This window comes from Oncorhynchus mykiss, chromosome 2 (assembly GCF_057628025.1).
Source record: "Oncorhynchus mykiss isolate SJ-2025 chromosome 2, ASM5762802v1, whole genome shotgun sequence".
NCBI lineage: Eukaryota > Metazoa > Chordata > Actinopteri > Salmoniformes > Salmonidae > Oncorhynchus > Oncorhynchus mykiss.
In genome coordinates, this window is record NC_143023.1 from 366,209 (window position 1) to 385,072 (window position 18,864).

General features: G+C 43.3%; 1 protein-coding gene across 3 annotated transcripts in view; it reads right to left on the reverse strand.

The window, feature by feature from the left end:
* Nucleotides 1-18,864, reverse strand: part of LOC110510416 (regulator of G protein signaling 22) — an 83,728-nt gene that overhangs the window by 59,599 nt on the left and 5,265 nt on the right. For all 3 annotated transcript variants that reach the window (XM_090215706.1, XM_090215703.1, XM_090215710.1), the window contains exons 6-8: nucleotides 15,182-15,341; nucleotides 13,567-14,234; nucleotides 11,750-11,911 (exon numbers count right to left, since the gene is read on the reverse strand). In XM_090215706.1, coding sequence (XP_090071832.1) covers nucleotides 11,750-11,911; nucleotides 13,567-14,234; nucleotides 15,182-15,341 — 990 coding nt within the window. The remainder of the gene's footprint in view (nucleotides 1-11,749; nucleotides 11,912-13,566; nucleotides 14,235-15,181; nucleotides 15,342-18,864) is intronic.

Genomic DNA, 18,864 nt, shown 5'->3' on the forward strand with positions numbered 1-18,864 from the left:
AGTCTAGTCTTGTATGGACCAGGTGATCCTAGTTCAGGTCACAGTCTAGTACGGACCAGGTGATCACAGTTCAGGTCACAGTATAGTATGGACCAGGTGATCCTAGTTCAGGTCACAGTCTAGTATGGACCAGGGGATCCTAGTTCAGGTCACAGTCTAGTCTAGTATGGACCAGGTGATCCCAGTTCAGGTCACAGTCTAGTCTAGTACTGACCAGGTGATCCTAGTTCAGGTCACAGTCTAGTCTAGTATGGACCAGGTGATCACAGTTCAGGTCACAGTCTAGTCTAGTATGGACCAGGTGATCCTAGTTCAGGTCACAGTCTAGTCTAGTACGGACCAGGTGATCCTAGTTTAGGTCACAGTCTAGTCTAGTATGGACCAGGTGATCACAGTTCAGGTCACAGTCTAGTACGGACCAGGTGATCACAGTTCAGGTCACAGTCTAGTCTAGTACTGACCAGGTGATCACAGTTCAGGTCACAGTCTAGTATGGACCAGGTGGTCCTAGTTCAGGTCACAGCCTAGTATGGACCAGGTGATCACAGTTCAGGTCACAGTCTAGTCTAGTACTGACCAGGTGATCCTAGTTCAGGTCACAGTCTAGTCTAGTATGGACCAGGTGATCACAGTTCAGGTCACAGTCTAGTCTAGTATGGACCAGGTGATCCTAGTTCAGGTCACAGTCTAGTCTAGTACGGACCAGGTGATCCTAGTTTAGGTCACAGTCTAGTCTAGTATGGACCAGGTGATCACAGTTCAGGTCACAGTCTAGTACGGACCAGGTGATCACAGTTCAGGTCACAGTCTAGTCTAGTATGGACCAGGTGATCCTAGTTCAGGTCACAGTCTAGTATGGACCAGGTGATCACAGTTCAGGTCACAGTATAGTATGGACCAGGTGATCCTAGTTCTGGTCACAGTCTAGTATGGACCAGGTGATCACAGTTCAGGTCACAGTCTAGTCTAGTACGGACCAGGTGATCCTAGTTCTGGTCACAGTCTAGTATGGACCAGGTGATCACAGTTCAGGTCACAGTCTATTACAGACCAGGTGATCCTAGTTCAGGTCACAGTCTAGCCTAGTACGGACCAGGTGATCACAGTTCAGGTCACAGTCTAGTCTAGTATGGACCAGGTGATCACAGTTCAGGTCACAGTCTAGTCTTGTATGGACCAGGTGATCCTAGTTCAGGTCACAGTCTAGTACGGACCAGGTGATCACAGTTCACGTCACAGTCTAGTCTAGTATGGACCAGGTGATCCTAGTTCAGGTCACAGTCTAGTCTAGTACGGACCAGGGGATGCTAGTTCAGGTCACAGTCTAGTCTAGTATGGACCAGGTGATCCTAATTCAGGTCACAGTCTAGTCCACTATGGACCAGGTGATCACAGTTCAGGTCACAGTCTAGTCTTGTATGGATCAGGTGATCCTAGTTCAGGTCACAGTCTAGTACGGACCAGGTGATCACAGTTCAGGTCACAGTATAGTATGGACCAGGTGATCCTAGTTCAGGTCACAGTCTAGTATGGACCAGGGGATCCTAGTTCAGGTCACAGTCTAGTCTAGTATGGACCAGGTGATCACAGTTCAGGTCAAAGTCTAGTCTAGTACGGACCAGGTGATCCTAGTTCAGGTCACAGTCTAGTCTAGTATGGACCAGGTGATCACAGTTCAGGTCACAGTCTAGTATGGACCAGGTGATCCTAGTTCAGGTCACAGTCTAGTATGGACCAGGGGATCCTAGTTCAGGTCACAGTCTAGTCTAGTATGGACCAGGTGATCACAGTTCAGGTCACAGTCTAGTCTAGTACTGACCAGGTGATCACAGTTCAGGTCACAGTCTAGTATGGACCAGGTGATCACAGTTCAGGTCACAGTCTAGTCTAGTATGGACCAGGTGATCATAGCTCAGGTCACAGTCTAGTCTAGTACGGACCAGGTGATCACAGTTCAGGTCACAGTCTAGTACGGACCAGGTGATCACAGTTCAGGTCACAGTCTAGTATGGACCAGGTGGTCCTAGTTCAGGTCACAGCCTAGTATGGACCAGGTGATCACAGTTCAGGTCACAGTCTAGTCTAGTACTGACCAGGTGATCCTAGTTCAGGTCAAAGTCTAGTCTAGTATGGACCAGGTGATCACAGTTCAGGTCACAGTCTAGTCTAGTATGGACCAGGTGATCCTAGTTCAGGTCACAGTCTAGTCTAGTACGGACCAGGTGATCACAGTTCAGGTCACAGTCTAGTACGGACCAGGTGATCACAGTTCAGGTCACAGTCTAGTATGGACCAGGTGGTCCTAGTTCAGGTCACAGCCTAGTATGGACCAGGTGATCACAGTTCAGGTCACAGTCTAGTCTAGTACTGACCAGGTGATCCTAGTTCAGGTCAAAGTCTAGTCTAGTATGGACCAGGTGATCACAGTTCAGGTCACAGTCTAGTCTAGTATGGACCAGGTGATCCTAGTTCAGGTCACAGTCTAGTCTAGTACGGACCAGGGGATGCTAGTTCAGGTCACAGTCTAGTATTGACCAGGTGATCACAGTTCAGGTCACAGTATAGTATGGACCAGGTGATCCTAGTTCAGGTCACAGTCTAGTATGGACCAGGTGATCACAGTTCAGGTCACAGTATAGTATGGACCAGGTGATCCTAGTTCTGGTCACAGTCTAGTATGGACCAGGTGATCACAGTTCAGGTCACAGTCTAGTCTAGTACGGACCAGGTGATCCTAGTTCTGGTCACAGTCTAGTATGGACCAGGTGATCACAGTTCAGGTCACAGTCTAGTCTAGTACGGACCAGGTGATCCTAGTTCAGGTCACAGTCTAGTCTAGTATGGACCAGGTGATCACAGTTCAGGTCACAGTCTAGTATGGACCAGGTGATCCTAGTTCAGGTCACAGTCTAGCCTAGTACGGACCAGGTGATCACAGTTCAGGTCACAGTCTAGTATGGACCAGGTGTTCCTAGTTCAGGTCACAGTCTAGTTTGGACCAGGTGATCACAGTTCAGGTCACAGTCTATTACAGACCAGGTGATCCTAGTTCAGGTCACAGTCTAGCCTAGTACGGACCAGGTGATCACAGTTCAGGTCACAGTCTAGTCTAGTACGGACCAGGTGATCACAGTTCAGGTCACAGTCTAGTCTAGTATGGACCAGGTGATCACATTTCAGGTCACAGTCTAGTTCTGACCAGGTGATCCTAGTTCAGGTCACAGTCTAGTCTAGTATGGACCAGGTGATCCTAGTTCAGGTCACAGTCTAGTCTAGTACGGACCAGGGGATGCTAGTTCAGGTCACAGTCTAGTCTAGTATGGACCAGGTGATCCTAATTCAGGTCACAGTCTAGTCCAGTATGGACCAGGTGATCACAGATCAGGTCACAGTCTAGTCTTGTATGGAGCAGGTGATCCTAGTTCAGGTCACAGCCTAGTATGGACCAGGTGATCCTAGTTCAGGTCACAGTCTAGTACGGACCAGGTGATCCCAGTTCAGGTCACAGTCTAGTCTAGTATGGACCAGGTGATCACAGTTCAGGTCACAATCCAGTACGGACCAGGTGATCCTAGTTCAGGTCACAGTCTAGTCTAGTATGGACCAGGTGATCACAGTTCAGGTCACAGTCTAGTCTTGTATGGACCAGGTGATCCTAGTTCAGGTCACAGTCTAGTACGGACCAGGTGATCACAGTTCAGGTCACAGTATAGTATGGACCAGGTGATCCTAGTTCAGGTCACAGTCTAGTATGGACCAGGGGATCCTAGTTCAGGTCACAGTCTAGTCTAGTATGGACCAGGTGATCACAGTTCAGGTCACAGTCTAGTCTAGTACTGACCAGGTGATCCTAGTTCAGGTCACAGTCTAGTCTAGTATGGACCAGGTGATCACAGTTCAGGTCACAGTCTAGTCTAGTATGGACCAGGTGATCCTAGTTCAGGTCACAGTCTAGTCTAGTACGGACCAGGTGATCCTAGTTTAGGTCACAGTCTAGTCTAGTATGGACCAGGTGATCACAGTTCAGGTCACAGTCTAGTACGGACCAGGTGATCACAGTTCAGGTCACAGTCTAGTCTAGTACTGACCAGGTGATCACAGTTCAGGTCACAGTCTAGTATGGACCAGGTGATCACAGTTCAGGTCACAGTCTAGTCTAGTATGGACCAGGTGATCATAGCTGAGGTCACAGTCTAGTCTAGTACGGACCAGGTGATCACAGTTCAGGTCACAGTCTAGTTTGGACCAGGTGATCACAGTTCAGGTCACAGTCTAGTATGGACCAGGTGGTCCTAGTTCAGGTCACAGCCTAGTATGGACCAGGTGATCACAGTTCAGGTCACAGTCTAGTCTAGTACTGACCAGGTGATCCTAGTTCAGGTCACAGTCTAGTCTAGTATGGACTAGGTGATCACAGTTCAGGTCACAGTCTAGTCTAGTATGGACCAGGTGATCCTAGTTCAGGTCACAGTCTAGTCTAGTACGGACCAGGTGATCCTAGTTTAGGTCACAGTCTAGTCTAGTATGGACCAGGTGATCACAGTTCAGGTCACAGTCTAGTACGGACCAGGTGATCACAGTTCAGGTCACAGTCTAGTCTAGTATGGACCAGGTGATCCTAGTTCAGGTCACAGTCTAGTATGGACCAGGTGATCACAGTTCAGGTCACAGTATAGTATGGACCAGGTGATCCTAGTTCTGGTCACAGTCTAGTATGGACCAGGTGATCACAGTTCAGGTCACAGTCTAGTCTAGTACGGACCAGGTGATCCTAGTTCTGGTCACAGTCTAGTATGGACCAGGTGATCATAGTTCAGGTCACAGTCTAGTCTAGTACGGACCAGGTGATCCTAGTTCAGGTCACAGTCTAGTCTAGTATGGACCAGGTGATCACAGTTCAGGTCACAGTCTAGTATGGACCAGGTGATCCTAGTTCAGGTCACAGTCTAGCCTAGTACGGACCAGGTGATCACAGTTCAGGTCACAGCCTAGTATGGACCAGGTGATCCTAGTTCAGGTCACAGTCTAGTACGGACCAGGTGATCCCAGTTCAGGTCACAGTCTAGTCTAGTATGGACCAGGTGATCACAGTTCAGGTCACAATCCAGTACGGACCAGGTGATCCTAGTTCAGGTCACAGTCTAGTCTAGTATGGACCAGGTGATCACAGTTCAGGTCACAGTCTAGTCTTGTATGGACCAGGTGATCCTAGTTCAGGTCACAGTCTAGTACGGACCAGGTGATCACAGTTCAGGTCACAGTATAGTATGGACCAGGTGATCCTAGTTCAGGTCACAGTCTAGTATGGACCAGGGGATCCTAGTTCAGGTCACAGTCTAGTCTAGTATGGACCAGGTGATCACAGTTCAGGTCACAGTCTAGTCTAGTACTGACCAGGTGATCCTAGTTCAGGTCACAGTCTAGTCTAGTATGGACCAGGTGATCACAGTTCAGGTCACAGTCTAGTCTAGTATGGACCAGGTGATCCTAGTTCAGGTCACAGTCTAGTCTAGTACGGACCAGGTGATCCTAGTTTAGGTCACAGTCTAGTCTAGTATGGACCAGGTGATCACAGTTCAGGTCACAGTCTAGTACGGACCAGGTGATCACAGTTCAGGTCACAGTCTAGTCTAGTACTGACCAGGTGATCACAGTTCAGGTCACAGTCTAGTATGGACCAGGTGATCACAGTTCAGGTCACAGTCTAGTCTAGTATGGACCAGGTGATCATAGCTGAGGTCACAGTCTAGTCTAGTACGGACCAGGTGATCACAGTTCAGGTCACAGTCTAGTTTGGACCAGGTGATCACAGTTCAGGTCACAGTCTAGTATGGACCAGGTGGTCCTAGTTCAGGTCACAGCCTAGTATGGACCAGGTGATCACAGTTCAGGTCACAGTCTAGTCTAGTACTGACCAGGTGATCCTAGTTCAGGTCACAGTCTAGTCTAGTATGGACTAGGTGATCACAGTTCAGGTCACAGTCTAGTCTAGTATGGACCAGGTGATCCTAGTTCAGGTCACAGTCTAGTCTAGTACGGACCAGGTGATCCTAGTTTAGGTCACAGTCTAGTCTAGTATGGACCAGGTGATCACAGTTCAGGTCACAGTCTAGTACGGACCAGGTGATCACAGTTCAGGTCACAGTCTAGTCTAGTATGGACCAGGTGATCCTAGTTCAGGTCACAGTCTAGTATGGACCAGGTGATCACAGTTCAGGTCACAGTATAGTATGGACCAGGTGATCCTAGTTCTGGTCACAGTCTAGTATGGACCAGGTGATCACAGTTCAGGTCACAGTCTAGTCTAGTACGGACCAGGTGATCCTAGTTCTGGTCACAGTCTAGTATGGACCAGGTGATCATAGTTCAGGTCACAGTCTAGTCTAGTACGGACCAGGTGATCCTAGTTCAGGTCACAGTCTAGTCTAGTATGGACCAGGTGATCACAGTTCAGGTCACAGTCTAGTATGGACCAGGTGATCCTAGTTCAGGTCACAGTCTAGCCTAGTACGGACCAGGTGATCACAGTTCAGGTCACAGTCTAGTATGGACCAGGTGTTCCTAGTTCAGGTCACAGTCTAGTTTGGACCAGGTGATCACAGTTCAGGTCACAGTCTATTACAGACCAGGTGATCCTAGTTCAGGTCACAGTCTAGCCTAGTACGGACCAGGTGATCACAGTTCAGGTCACAGTCTAGTCTAGTACGGACCAGGTGATCACAGTTCAGGTCACAGTCTAGTCTAGTATGGACCAGGTGATCACATTTCAGGTCACAGTCTAGTACTGACCAGGTGATCCTAGTTCAGGTCACAGTCTAGTCTAGTATGGACCAGGTGATCACATTTCAGGTCACAGTCTAGTATGGACCAGGGGATCCTAGTTCAGATCACAGTCTAGTATGGACCAGGTGATCCCAGTTCAGGTCACAGTCTAGTCTAGTATGGACCAGGTGATCACAGTTCAGGTCACAGTCTAGTCTAGTATGGACCAGGTGATCCTAGTTCAGGTCACAGTCTAGTCTAGTACGGACCAAGTGATCACAGTTCAGGTCACAGTCTAGTACTGACCAGGTGATCCTAGTTCAGGTCACAGTCTAGTCTAGTATGGACAAGGTGATCACATTTCAGGTCACAGTCTAGTATGGACCAGGTGATCCCAGTTCAGGTCACAGTCTAGTCTAGTATGGACCAGGTAATCACAGTTCAGGTCACAGTCTAGTCTAGTATGGACCAGGTGATCCTAGTTCAGGTCACAGTCTAGTCTAGTACGGACCAGGTGATCACAGTTCAGGTCACAGTCTAGTCTAGTACGGACCAGGTGATCCTAGTTTAGGTCACAGTCTAGTCTAGTATGGACCAGGTGATCACAGTTCAGGTCACAGTCTAGTACGGACCAGGTGATCACAGTTCAGGTCACAGTCTAGTCTAGTATGGACCAGGTGATCCTAGTTCAGGTCACAGTCTAATATGGACCAGGTGATCACAGTTCAGGTCACAGTATAGTATGGACCAGGTGATCCTAGTTCTGGTCACAGTCTAGTATGGACCAGGTGATCACAGTTCAGGTCACAGTCTAGTCTAGTATGGACCAGGTGATCACAGTTCAGGTCACAGTCTAGTCTAGTATGGACCAGGTGATCCTAGTTCTGGTCACAGTCTAGTATGGACCAGGTGATCACAGTTCAGGTCACAGTCTAGTCTAGTACGGACCAGGTGATCCTAGTTCTGGTCACAGTCTAGTATGGACCAGGTGATCACAGTTCAGGTCACAGTCTAGTCTAGTATGGACCAGGTGATCACAGTTCAGGTCACAGTCTAGTATGGACCAGGTGATCCTAGTTCAGGTCACAGTCTAGCCTAGTACGGACCAGGTGATCCTAGTTCAGGTCACAGTCTAGTCTAGTATGGACCAGGTGATCACAGTTCAGGTCACAGTCTAGTATGGACCAGGTGATCCTAGTTCAGGTCACAGTCTAGTCTAGTATGGACCAGGTGATCACAGTTCAGGTCACAGTCTAGTATGGACCAGGTGATCATAGTTCAGGTCACAGTCTAGTCTAGTACGGACCAGGTGATCCTAGTTCAGGTCACAGTCTAGTCTAGTATGGACCAGGTGATCACAGTTCAGGTCACAGTCTAGTATGGACCAGGTGATCCTAGTTCAGGTCACAGTCTAGCCTAGTACGGACCAGGTGATCACAGTTCAGGTCACAGTCTAGTATGGACCAGGTGTTCCTAGTTCAGGTCACAGTCTAGTTTGGACCAGGTGATCACAGTTCAGGTCACAGTCTATTACAGACCAGGTGATCCTAGTTCAGGTCACAGTCTAGCCTAGTACGGACCAGGTGATCACAGTTCAGGTCACAGTCTAGTCTAGTACGGACCAGGTGATCACAGTTCAGGTCACAGTCTAGTCTAGTATGGACCAGGTGATCACATTTCAGGTCACAGTCTAGTACTGACCAGGTGATCCTAGTTCAGGTCACAGTCTAGTCTAGTATGGACCAGGTGATCACATTTCAGGTCACAGTCTAGTATGGACCAGGGGATCCTAGTTCAGATCACAGTCTAGTATGGACCAGGTGATCCCAGTTCAGGTCACAGTCTAGTCCAGTATGGACCAGGTGATCACAGTTCAGGTCACAGTCTAGTCTAGTATGGACCAGGTGATCCTAGTTCAGGTCACAGTCTAGTCTAGTACGGACCAAGTGATCACAGTTCAGGTCACAGTCTAGTACTGACCAGGTGATCCTAGTTCAGGTCACAGTCTAGTCTAGTATGGACAAGGTGATCACATTTCAGGTCACAGTCTAGTATGGACCAGGTGATCCCAGTTCAGGTCACAGTCTAGTCTAGTATGGACCAGGTAATCACAGTTCAGGTCACAGTCTAGTCTAGTATGGACCAGGTGATCCTAGTTCAGGTCACAGTCTAGTCTAGTACGGACCAGGTGATCACAGTTCAGGTCACAGTCTAGTCTAGTACGGACCAGGTGATCCTAGTTTAGGTCACAGTCTAGTCTAGTATGGACCAGGTGATCACAGTTCAGGTCACAGTCTAGTACGGACCAGGTGATCACAGTTCAGGTCACAGTCTAGTCTAGTATGGACCAGGTGATCCTAGTTCAGGTCACAGTCTAATATGGACCAGGTGATCACAGTTCAGGTCACAGTATAGTATGGACCAGGTGATCCTAGTTCTGGTCACAGTCTAGTATGGACCAGGTGATCACAGTTCAGGTCACAGTCTAGTCTAGTATGGACCAGGTGATCACAGTTCAGGTCACAGTCTAGTCTAGTATGGACCAGGTGATCCTAGTTCTGGTCACAGTCTAGTATGGACCAGGTGATCACAGTTCAGGTCACAGTCTAGTCTAGTACGGACCAGGTGATCCTAGTTCTGGTCACAGTCTAGTATGGACCAGGTGATCACAGTTCAGGTCACAGTCTAGTCTAGTATGGACCAGGTGATCACAGTTCAGGTCACAGTCTAGTATGGACCAGGTGATCCTAGTTCAGGTCACAGTCTAGCCTAGTACGGACCAGGTGATCACAGTTCAGGTCACAGTCTAGTATGGACTAGGTGTTCCTAGTTCAGGTCACAGTCTAGTTTGGACCAGGTGATCACAGTTCAGGTCACAGTCTATTACAGACCAGGTGATCCTAGTTCAGGTCACAGTCTAGCCTAGTACGGACCAGGTGATCACAGTTCAGGTCACAGTCTAGTCTAGTACGGACCAGGTGATCACAGTTCAGGTCACAGTCTAGTCTAGTATGGACCAGGTGATCACATTTCAGGTTACAGTCTAGTATGGACCAGGGGATCCTAGTTCAGGTCACAGTCTAGTATGGACCAGGTGATCCCAGTTCAGGTCACAGTCTAGTCTAGTACGGACCAGGTGATCACAGTTCAGGTCACAGTCTAGTCTAGTATGGACCAGGTGATCCCAGTTCAGGTCACAGTCTAGTCTAGTACGGACCAGGTGATCACAGTTCAGGTCACAGTCTAGTCTAGTACGGACCAGGTGATCCTAGTTTAGGTCACAGTCTAGTCTAGTATGGACCAGGTGATCCTAGTTCAGGTCACAGTCTAGTATGGACCAGGTGATCACAGTTCAGGTCACAGTATAGTATGGACCAGGTGATCCTAGTTCTGGTCACAGTCTAGTATGGACCAGGTGATCACAGTTCAGGTCACAGTCTAGTCTAGTACGGACCAGGTGATCCTAGTTCAGGTCACAGTCTAGTCTAGTATGGACCAGGTGATCACAGTTCAGGTCACAGTCTAGTATGGACCAGGTGATCCTAGTTCAGGTCACAGTCTAGTCTAGTATGGACCAGGTGATCACAGTTCAGGTCACAGTCTAGTATGGACCAGGTGTTCCTAGTTCAGGTCACAGTCTAGTTTGGACCAGGTGATCACAGTTCAGGTCACAGTCTATTACAGACCAGGTGATCCTAGTTCAGGTCACAGTCTAGCCTAGTACGGACCAGGTGATCACAGTTCAGGTCACAGTCTAGTCTAGTACGGACCAGGTGATCACAGTTCAGGTCACAGTCTAGTCTAGTATGGACCAGGTGATCACATTTCAGGTCACAGTCTAGTATGGACCAGGGGATCCTAGTTCAGGTCACAGTCTAGTATGGACCAGGTGATCCCAGTTCAGGTCACAGTCTAGTCTAGTATGGACCAGGTGATCACAGTTCAGGTCACAGTCTAGTCTAGTATGGACCAGGTGATCCTAGTTCAGGTCACAGTCTAGTCTAGTACGGACCAGGTGATCACAGTTCAGGTCACAGTCTAGTCTAGTATGGACCAGGTGATCATAGCTCAGGTCCCAGTTATATAGGATGGTGTGTATAGACAGTAGTTATATAGGATGGTGTGTATAGACAGTAGTTATATAGGATGGTGTGTATAGACAGTAGTTATATAGGATGGTGTGTATAGACAGTAGTTATATAGGATGGTGTGTATAGACAGTAGTTATATAGGATGGTGTGTATAGACAGTAGTTATATAGGATGGTGTGTATAGACAGTAGTTTTACAGGATGGTGTGTATAGACAGTAGTTTTACAGGATGGTGTGTATAGACAGTAGTTATATAGGATGGTGTGTATAGACAGTAGTTTTACAGGATGGTGTGTATAGACAGTAGTTATATAGGATGGTGTGTATAGACAGTAGTTATATAGGATGGTGTGTATAGACAGTAGTTATATAGGATGGTGTGTATAGACAGTAGTTATAGAGGATGGTGTGTATAGACAGTAGTTATACAGGATGGTGTGTATAGACAGTAGTTATAGAGGATGGTGTGTATAGACAGTAGTTATACAGGATGGTGTGTATAGACAGTAGTTATAGAGGATGGTGTGTATAGACAGTAGTTATAGAGGATGGTGTGTATAGACAGTAGTTATATAGGATGGGGTGTATAGACAGTAGTTATATAGGATGGTGTTTTAACAGTAGTTATATAGGATGGTGTGTATAGACAGTAGTTATATAGGATGGTGTTTTAACAGTAGTTATATAGGATGGTGTGTATAGACAGTAGTTATATAGGATGGGCCTTGACTAGAATACAGTCTATACATACGAAGTGGGTAAAACAGTATATAAACATGATCACAATGTTAAATCGGAGGGCTCTGGAGTAGTTTAAAAAACGTGGAACGTCTGGGTGTCCCCGAGAAGAGGTATAAAAACCCCTGGTGTGGATGACCTCAGTCTGTCTGTCTCACCAGTAGCAGAGCAGTGCCTCAGTGACACGGGGCTGAACTCTCTGCAGTCTGTCCTCTCTCCAGCAGGGGGAGGTAGAGAGACCCAGTCTGGTTAACAGCTCACCATTCAGACTGCTCTGGCCACCGGTCAGCAGGTAGCAGCTACGCATCCGGACCAAATGCCTGAAACAATTAATCAATCAGTCACTGAAGACGGTTCTGTCCACGTCATTGGTTAAGAGGAAGGCTCATTGTCATCTCAGGTTCTATACTTCAATGAAGGGTTAGGGTTGAGGTTAGGGTTATGGCTTAGGTTAAGAGTCAGAGTTATGGGTTAAGGGTTGGGGTCAGGGTTGGGGTCAGGGTTAAGGTGAAGGTTAGGAGTTATGGGGTTAAGGGTTGGGGTTAGGGTTCAGGTGAAGGTTAGGAGTTATGGGTTAGGGGTTGGGGATCAGGATTAAGGTGAAGGTTAGGAGTTATGGGGTTAAGGGTTGGGGTTAGGGTTATGGCTTAGGTTAAGAGTCAGAGTTATGGGTTAAGGGTTGTGGTCAGGGTTCAGGTGAAGGTTAGGAGTTATGGGTTAAGGGTTGTGGTCAGGGTTCAGGTGAAGGTTAGGAGTTATGGGTTAGGGGTTGGGGATCAGGATTAAGGTGAAGGTTAGGAGTTATGTGTTAAGGGTTGGGGTCAGGGTTGGGGTCAGGGTTGGGTTCAGGTGAAGGTTAGGAGTTATGGGTTAAGGGTTGGGGTCAGGGTTAAGGGTTGGGGTTAGGGGTTGGCGTTAAGAGTTGGGGTCAGGGTTCAGGTGAAGGTTAGGAGTTATGGGTTAAGGGTTGGGGTCAGGGTTAAGGTGAAGGTGAAAGTTAGGAGTTATGGGTTAAAGGCCCAGTGCAGTCAAAACAACGAAATTACTGTGTTTTATATATATTTTCACACTATGAGCTTTGAAATGTCAGCCTGTTTTGGTGGGATGGAGTTTTGGCCTTCCATGGTGACATCACCGTGCGGTGAATTAGTTAATAGACCAATCAGAAAGAGAGTTCCAAACCTCTCTGCCAATAAGAGAAAATGTTCTGTTTTCCCCTCCCCACTCAGGCCACTCCCAGACAATCCGAGCAACACTTTGACTTGAGAAATTGCCTTTTGTCAAGAAGATATATTTCTTTCATTTTGACCATTTTAATTGAAAACAATCACAGTAAGGTACTTCATTGTTACCCAGAAATGTGATTTGATATTGAGATAAAAACTGATGCATTGGACCTTTAATGGAAGTACTGAATGTGTTTATGAAGTACTGAATGTGTATATGAAGTACTGAATGTGTATATGAAGTACTGAATGTGTATATGAAGTACTGAATGTGTTTATGAAGTACTGAATGTGTATATGAAGTACTGAATGTGTATATGAAGTACTGAATGTGTATATGAAGTACTGAATGTGTTTATGAAGTACTGAAGGTGTATATGAAGTACTGAATGTGTATATGAAGTACTGAATGTGTATATGAAGTACTGAATGTATATATGAAGTACTGAATGTGTATATGAAGTACTGAATGTGTTTATGAAGTACTGAATGTGTATATGAAGTACTGAATGTGTATATGAAGTACTGAATGTGTATATGAAGTACTGAATGTGTATATGAAGTACTGAATGTATGTATATATGAAGTACTGAATGTGTATATGAAGTACTGAATGTATATATGAAGTACTGAATGTGTATATGAAGTACTGAATGTGTATATGAAGTACTGAATGTATATATGAAGTACTGAATGTGTATATGAAGTACTGAATGTGTTTATGAAGTACTGAATGTGTTCATGAATACCTGATTCTCCTCCTGTCGTCCTGTAGGGTCTTCAGTCTCTCTATATCCATCCACAGACGCAAAAGCTTCTCTCCTAGTGTTCCCTTTAAGAAGTCCTTAAAGTCACCAAGGCCCTGTCTATCACTATGGATACTAGCAGTGACATCATAGAACTCAAGGTCATGGTCATTCTCCTCCTCTGACCCTTCACCCTCCTCCTGCTGCTCCTTCAGTCTGCTGTGGCTGGTGGCTGAACCTCCCTCACAGGGGCTCTCTGTGTGGGGACCACCCGTCTCCTCATCAGTGGTAGAACAGGCGGGACTCTGGGGCTTGGGTTCCCCATTATCCTCATCTATAGTTCCTGCCTCTCTCTCTGTCTTTGCCTCTGTCTCTGTGAGGTAGACATTCATCTCCTGCTCTGCGCTGTGGTCTCCCCGTCTCTTGTCCGAGTCTAGAAGTGAAGAGCAGAGAGGACAGTCCGGGAGCGAAGAGGAGACAGGAAAGGAGACGAGGAGTGAGGAGGACAGGGCGTAGGACTCTGAGTCAGGGATGCAGGAGAAGCAGGCTGAGGCCGGACCCCTCTGTCCCTCCCGGCCCAGGGAGCACACCGGGGTTCTCACAGACCGGGTACAGACAGGCAGCCGCTTGTCCTTGTCCTTAGCCGTTGTCAACATGTCTGTTACCGAGGCCTGCAGACACACAAAGAACACAAACACACCCAGTGTGACTACAGGGAAGTGTTGCCTGGGGTGACAGAGACAGAGAAATACCTGGATCATACACAGTATATAAAGTAAACTAGTGTTTTACTGAACCATATTGACATCATACTGAGATATATCATCTCTGCTGTACTGAACCATATTGACATCATGCTGAGATATATCATCTCTGCTGTACTGAACCATATTGACATCATACTGAGATATATCATCTCTGCTGTACTGAACCATATTGACATCATACTGAGATATATCATCTCTGCTGTACTGAACCATATTGACATCATACTGAGATATATCATCTCCGCTGTACTGAACCATATTGACATCATACTGAGATATATCATCTCCGCTGTACTGAACCATATTGACATCATGCTGAGATATATCATCTCCGCTGTACTGAACCATATTGACATCATACTGAGATATATCATCTCCGCTGTACTGAACCATATTGACGTCATACTGAGATATATCATCTCCGCTGTACTGAACCATATTGACGTCATACTGAGATATATCATCTCCGCTGTACTGAACCATATTGACGTCATACTGAGATATATCATCTCCGCTGTACTGAACCATATTGACGTCATACTGAGATATATCATCTCCGCTGTACTGAACCATATTGACGTCATACTGAGATATATCATCTCCGCTGTACTGAACCATATTGACATCATACTGAGATATATCATCTCCGCTGTACTGAACCATATTGACATCATACTGAGATATATCATCTCCGCTGTACTGAACCATATTGACATCATACTGAGATATATCATCTCCGCTGTACTGAACCATATTGACATCATACTGAGATATATCATCTCCGCTGTACTGAACCATATTGACATCATACTGAGATATACCATCTATGTGAATAAGCAGGATCTGCTGACCTGTCCCAGTGACACATAGAGGACCTTCATCAGGGTCTCTCTGTCATCGGGCCCAGGGGAAGGACAGACAGGCTCTGTGGTGACAGGGGGCTGGACTGAGGTACCATCACTCTTCTGGTTCCAGCCCTGAGGGCCCCACTGAGAGAGCAGCTTCGCTAACCTTGGGAAACACCGTCAAGCATCAAACACACATCAATCAATCAAAACGTTATTTATAAAAGCCTTTTAAACAACATTTGTCACAAAGTGCAGGAATGGAGGGTCAGACAAAGCTATGAATGGAATAGAATAGAATATAATATAATGGAATGGAATATAATGGAATGGAATATAATGGAATGGAATATAATGGAATGGAATAGAATGGAATGGAATAGAATATAATATAATGGAATATAATAGAATAGAATAGAATAGAATGGAATGGAATATAATGGAATGGAATAGAATCGAATTTAATAGAATGGAATGGAATGGAATGGAATAGAATGGAATGGAATGGAATAGAATGGAATGGAATATAATGGAATGGAATGGAATAGAATGGAATGGAATGGAATGGAATGGAATGGAATATAATGGAATGGAATGGAATGGAATGGAATGGAATGGAATGGAATGGAATGGAATATAATGGAATGGAATGGAATATAATATAATATAATATAATGGAATATAATAGAATAGAAAATAATGGAATGGAATGGAATAGAATGGAATGGAATAGAATGGAATAGAATATAATGGAATGGAATATAATGGAATGGAATATAATGGAATGGAATAGAATGGAATGGAATGGAATAGAATGGAATGGAATAGAATAGAATATAATATAATGGAATATAATAGAATGGAATATAATGGAATGGAATAGAATGGAATGGAATGGAATAGAATGGAATGGAATATAATATAATGGAATATAATAGAATAGAAAATAATGGAAGGGAATGGAATAGAATGGAATGGAATAGAATGGAATAGAATATAATGGAATGGAATGGAATATAATGGAATGGAATATAATGGAATGGAATATAATGGAATGGAATATAATGGAATGGAATAGAATGGAATGGAATGGAATAGAATGGAATGGAATAGAATAGAATATAATATAATGGAATATAATAGAATAGAATAGAAAATAATGGAATGGAATGGAATAGAATGGAATGGAATAGAATGGAATGGAATATAATGGAATGGAATAGAATGGAATTTAATAGAATGGAATGGAATGGAATAGAATGGAATGGAATAGAATGGAATGGAATATAATATAATATAATATAATATAATGGAATATAATAGAATAGAATAGAAAATAATGGAATGGAATGGAATAGAATGGAATAGAATATAATGGAATGGAATATAATGGAATGGAATATAATGGAATGGAATAGAATGGAATGGAATGGAATAGAATGGAATGGAATAGAATAGAATATAATATAATGGAATATAATAGAATAGAATAGAAAATAATGGAATGGAATGGAATAGAATGGAATGGAATAGAATGGAATGGAATATAATGGAATGGAATAGAATGGAATTTAATAGAATGGAATGGAATGGAATAGAATGGAATGGAATAGAATGGAATGGAATGGAATGGAATAGAATGGAATGGAATAGAATAGAATATAATATAATGGAATATAATAGAATAGAATAGAAAATAATGGAATGGAATAGAATGGAATGGAATAGAATGGAATGGAATATAATGGAATGGAATAGAATGGAATATAATAGAATGGAATGGAATATAATGGAATATAATAGAATGGAATGGAATATAATAGAATGGAATGGAATAGAATGGAATGGAATATAATGGAATGGAATAGAATGGAATGGAATATAATGGAATGGAATAGAATGGAATAGAATATAATGGAATGGAATATAATGGAATGGAATATAATGGAATGGAATAGAATGGAATGGAATATAATGGAATATAATAGAATGGAATGGAATATAATAGAATGGAATGGAATAGAATGGAATGGAATATAATGGAATGGAATAGAACGGAATGGAATATAGTGGAATGGAATATAATGGAATGGAATAGAATAGAATGGAATGGAATAGAATGTAATGGAATATAATAGAATAGAAAAGAATGGAATGGAATGGAATAGAATGGAATGGAATAGAATGGAATGGAATAGAATATAATGGAATGGAATATAATGGAATGGAATAGAATGGAATGGAATATAATGGAATGGAATAGAATGGAATATAATAGAATGGAATGGAATAGAATGGAATGGAATAGAATGGAATGGAATAGAATGGAATAGAATATAATGGAATGGAATATAATGGAATGGAATAGAATGGAATGGAATAGAATGGAATGGAATAGAATATAATATAATATAATGGAATATAATAGAATAGAAAAGATTGGAATGGAATGGAGTAGAATGGAATGGAATAGAATATAATGGAATGGAATAGAATGGAATGGAATAGAATGGAATATAATGGAATGGAATATAATAGAATAGAAAATAATGGAATGGAATGGAATAGAATGGAATAGAATATAATGGAATGGAATATAATGGAATGGAATATAATGGAATGGAATAGAATGGAATGGAATGGAATAGAATGGAATGGAATAGAATAGAATATAATATAATGGAATATAATAGAATAGAATAGAAAAGAATGGAATGGAATGGAATGGAATGGAATATAATGGAATGGAATAGAATGGAATTTAATAGAATGGAATGGAATGGAATAGAATGGAATGGAATAGAATGGAATGGAATGGAATAGAATAGAATATAATATAATGGAATATAATAGAATAGAATAGAAAATAATGGAATGGAATAGAATGGAATGGAATAGAATGGAATGGAATATAATGGAATGGAATAGAATGGAATATAATAGAATGGAATGGAATGGAATAGAATAGAATGGAATAGAATGGAATATAATGGAATGGAATATAATGGAATATAATAGAATGGAATGGAATAGAATGGAATATAATAGAATGGAATGGAATATAATGGAATAGAATATAATGGAATGGAATATAATGGAATGGAATATAATGGAATGGAATAGAATGGAATGGAATAGAATGGAATGGAATATAATGGAATATAATAGAATGGAATGGAATATAATAGAATGGAATGGAATAGAATGGAATGGAATATAATGGAATGGAATAGAACGGAATGGAATATAGTGGAATGGAATATAGTGGAATGGAATAGAATAGAATGGAATGGAATAGAATGGAATGGAATAGAATGGAATGGAATAGAATGGAATGGAATATAATAGAATAGAAAAGAATGGAATGGAATGGAATAGAATGGAATGGAATAGAATGGAATGGAATGGAATATAATGGAATGGAATATAATGGAATGGAATGGAATGGAATATAATGGAATGGAATAGAATGGAATATAATAGAATGGAATGGAATAGAATGGAATGGAATAGAATGGAATGGAATAGAATGGAATAGAATATAATGGAATGGAATGGAATGGAATGGAATAGAATGGAATGGAATAGAATGGAATGGAATGGAATAGAATGGAATGGAATATAATGGAATATAATAGAATAGAAAAGATTGGAATGGAATGGAGTAGAATGGAATGGAATAGAATGGA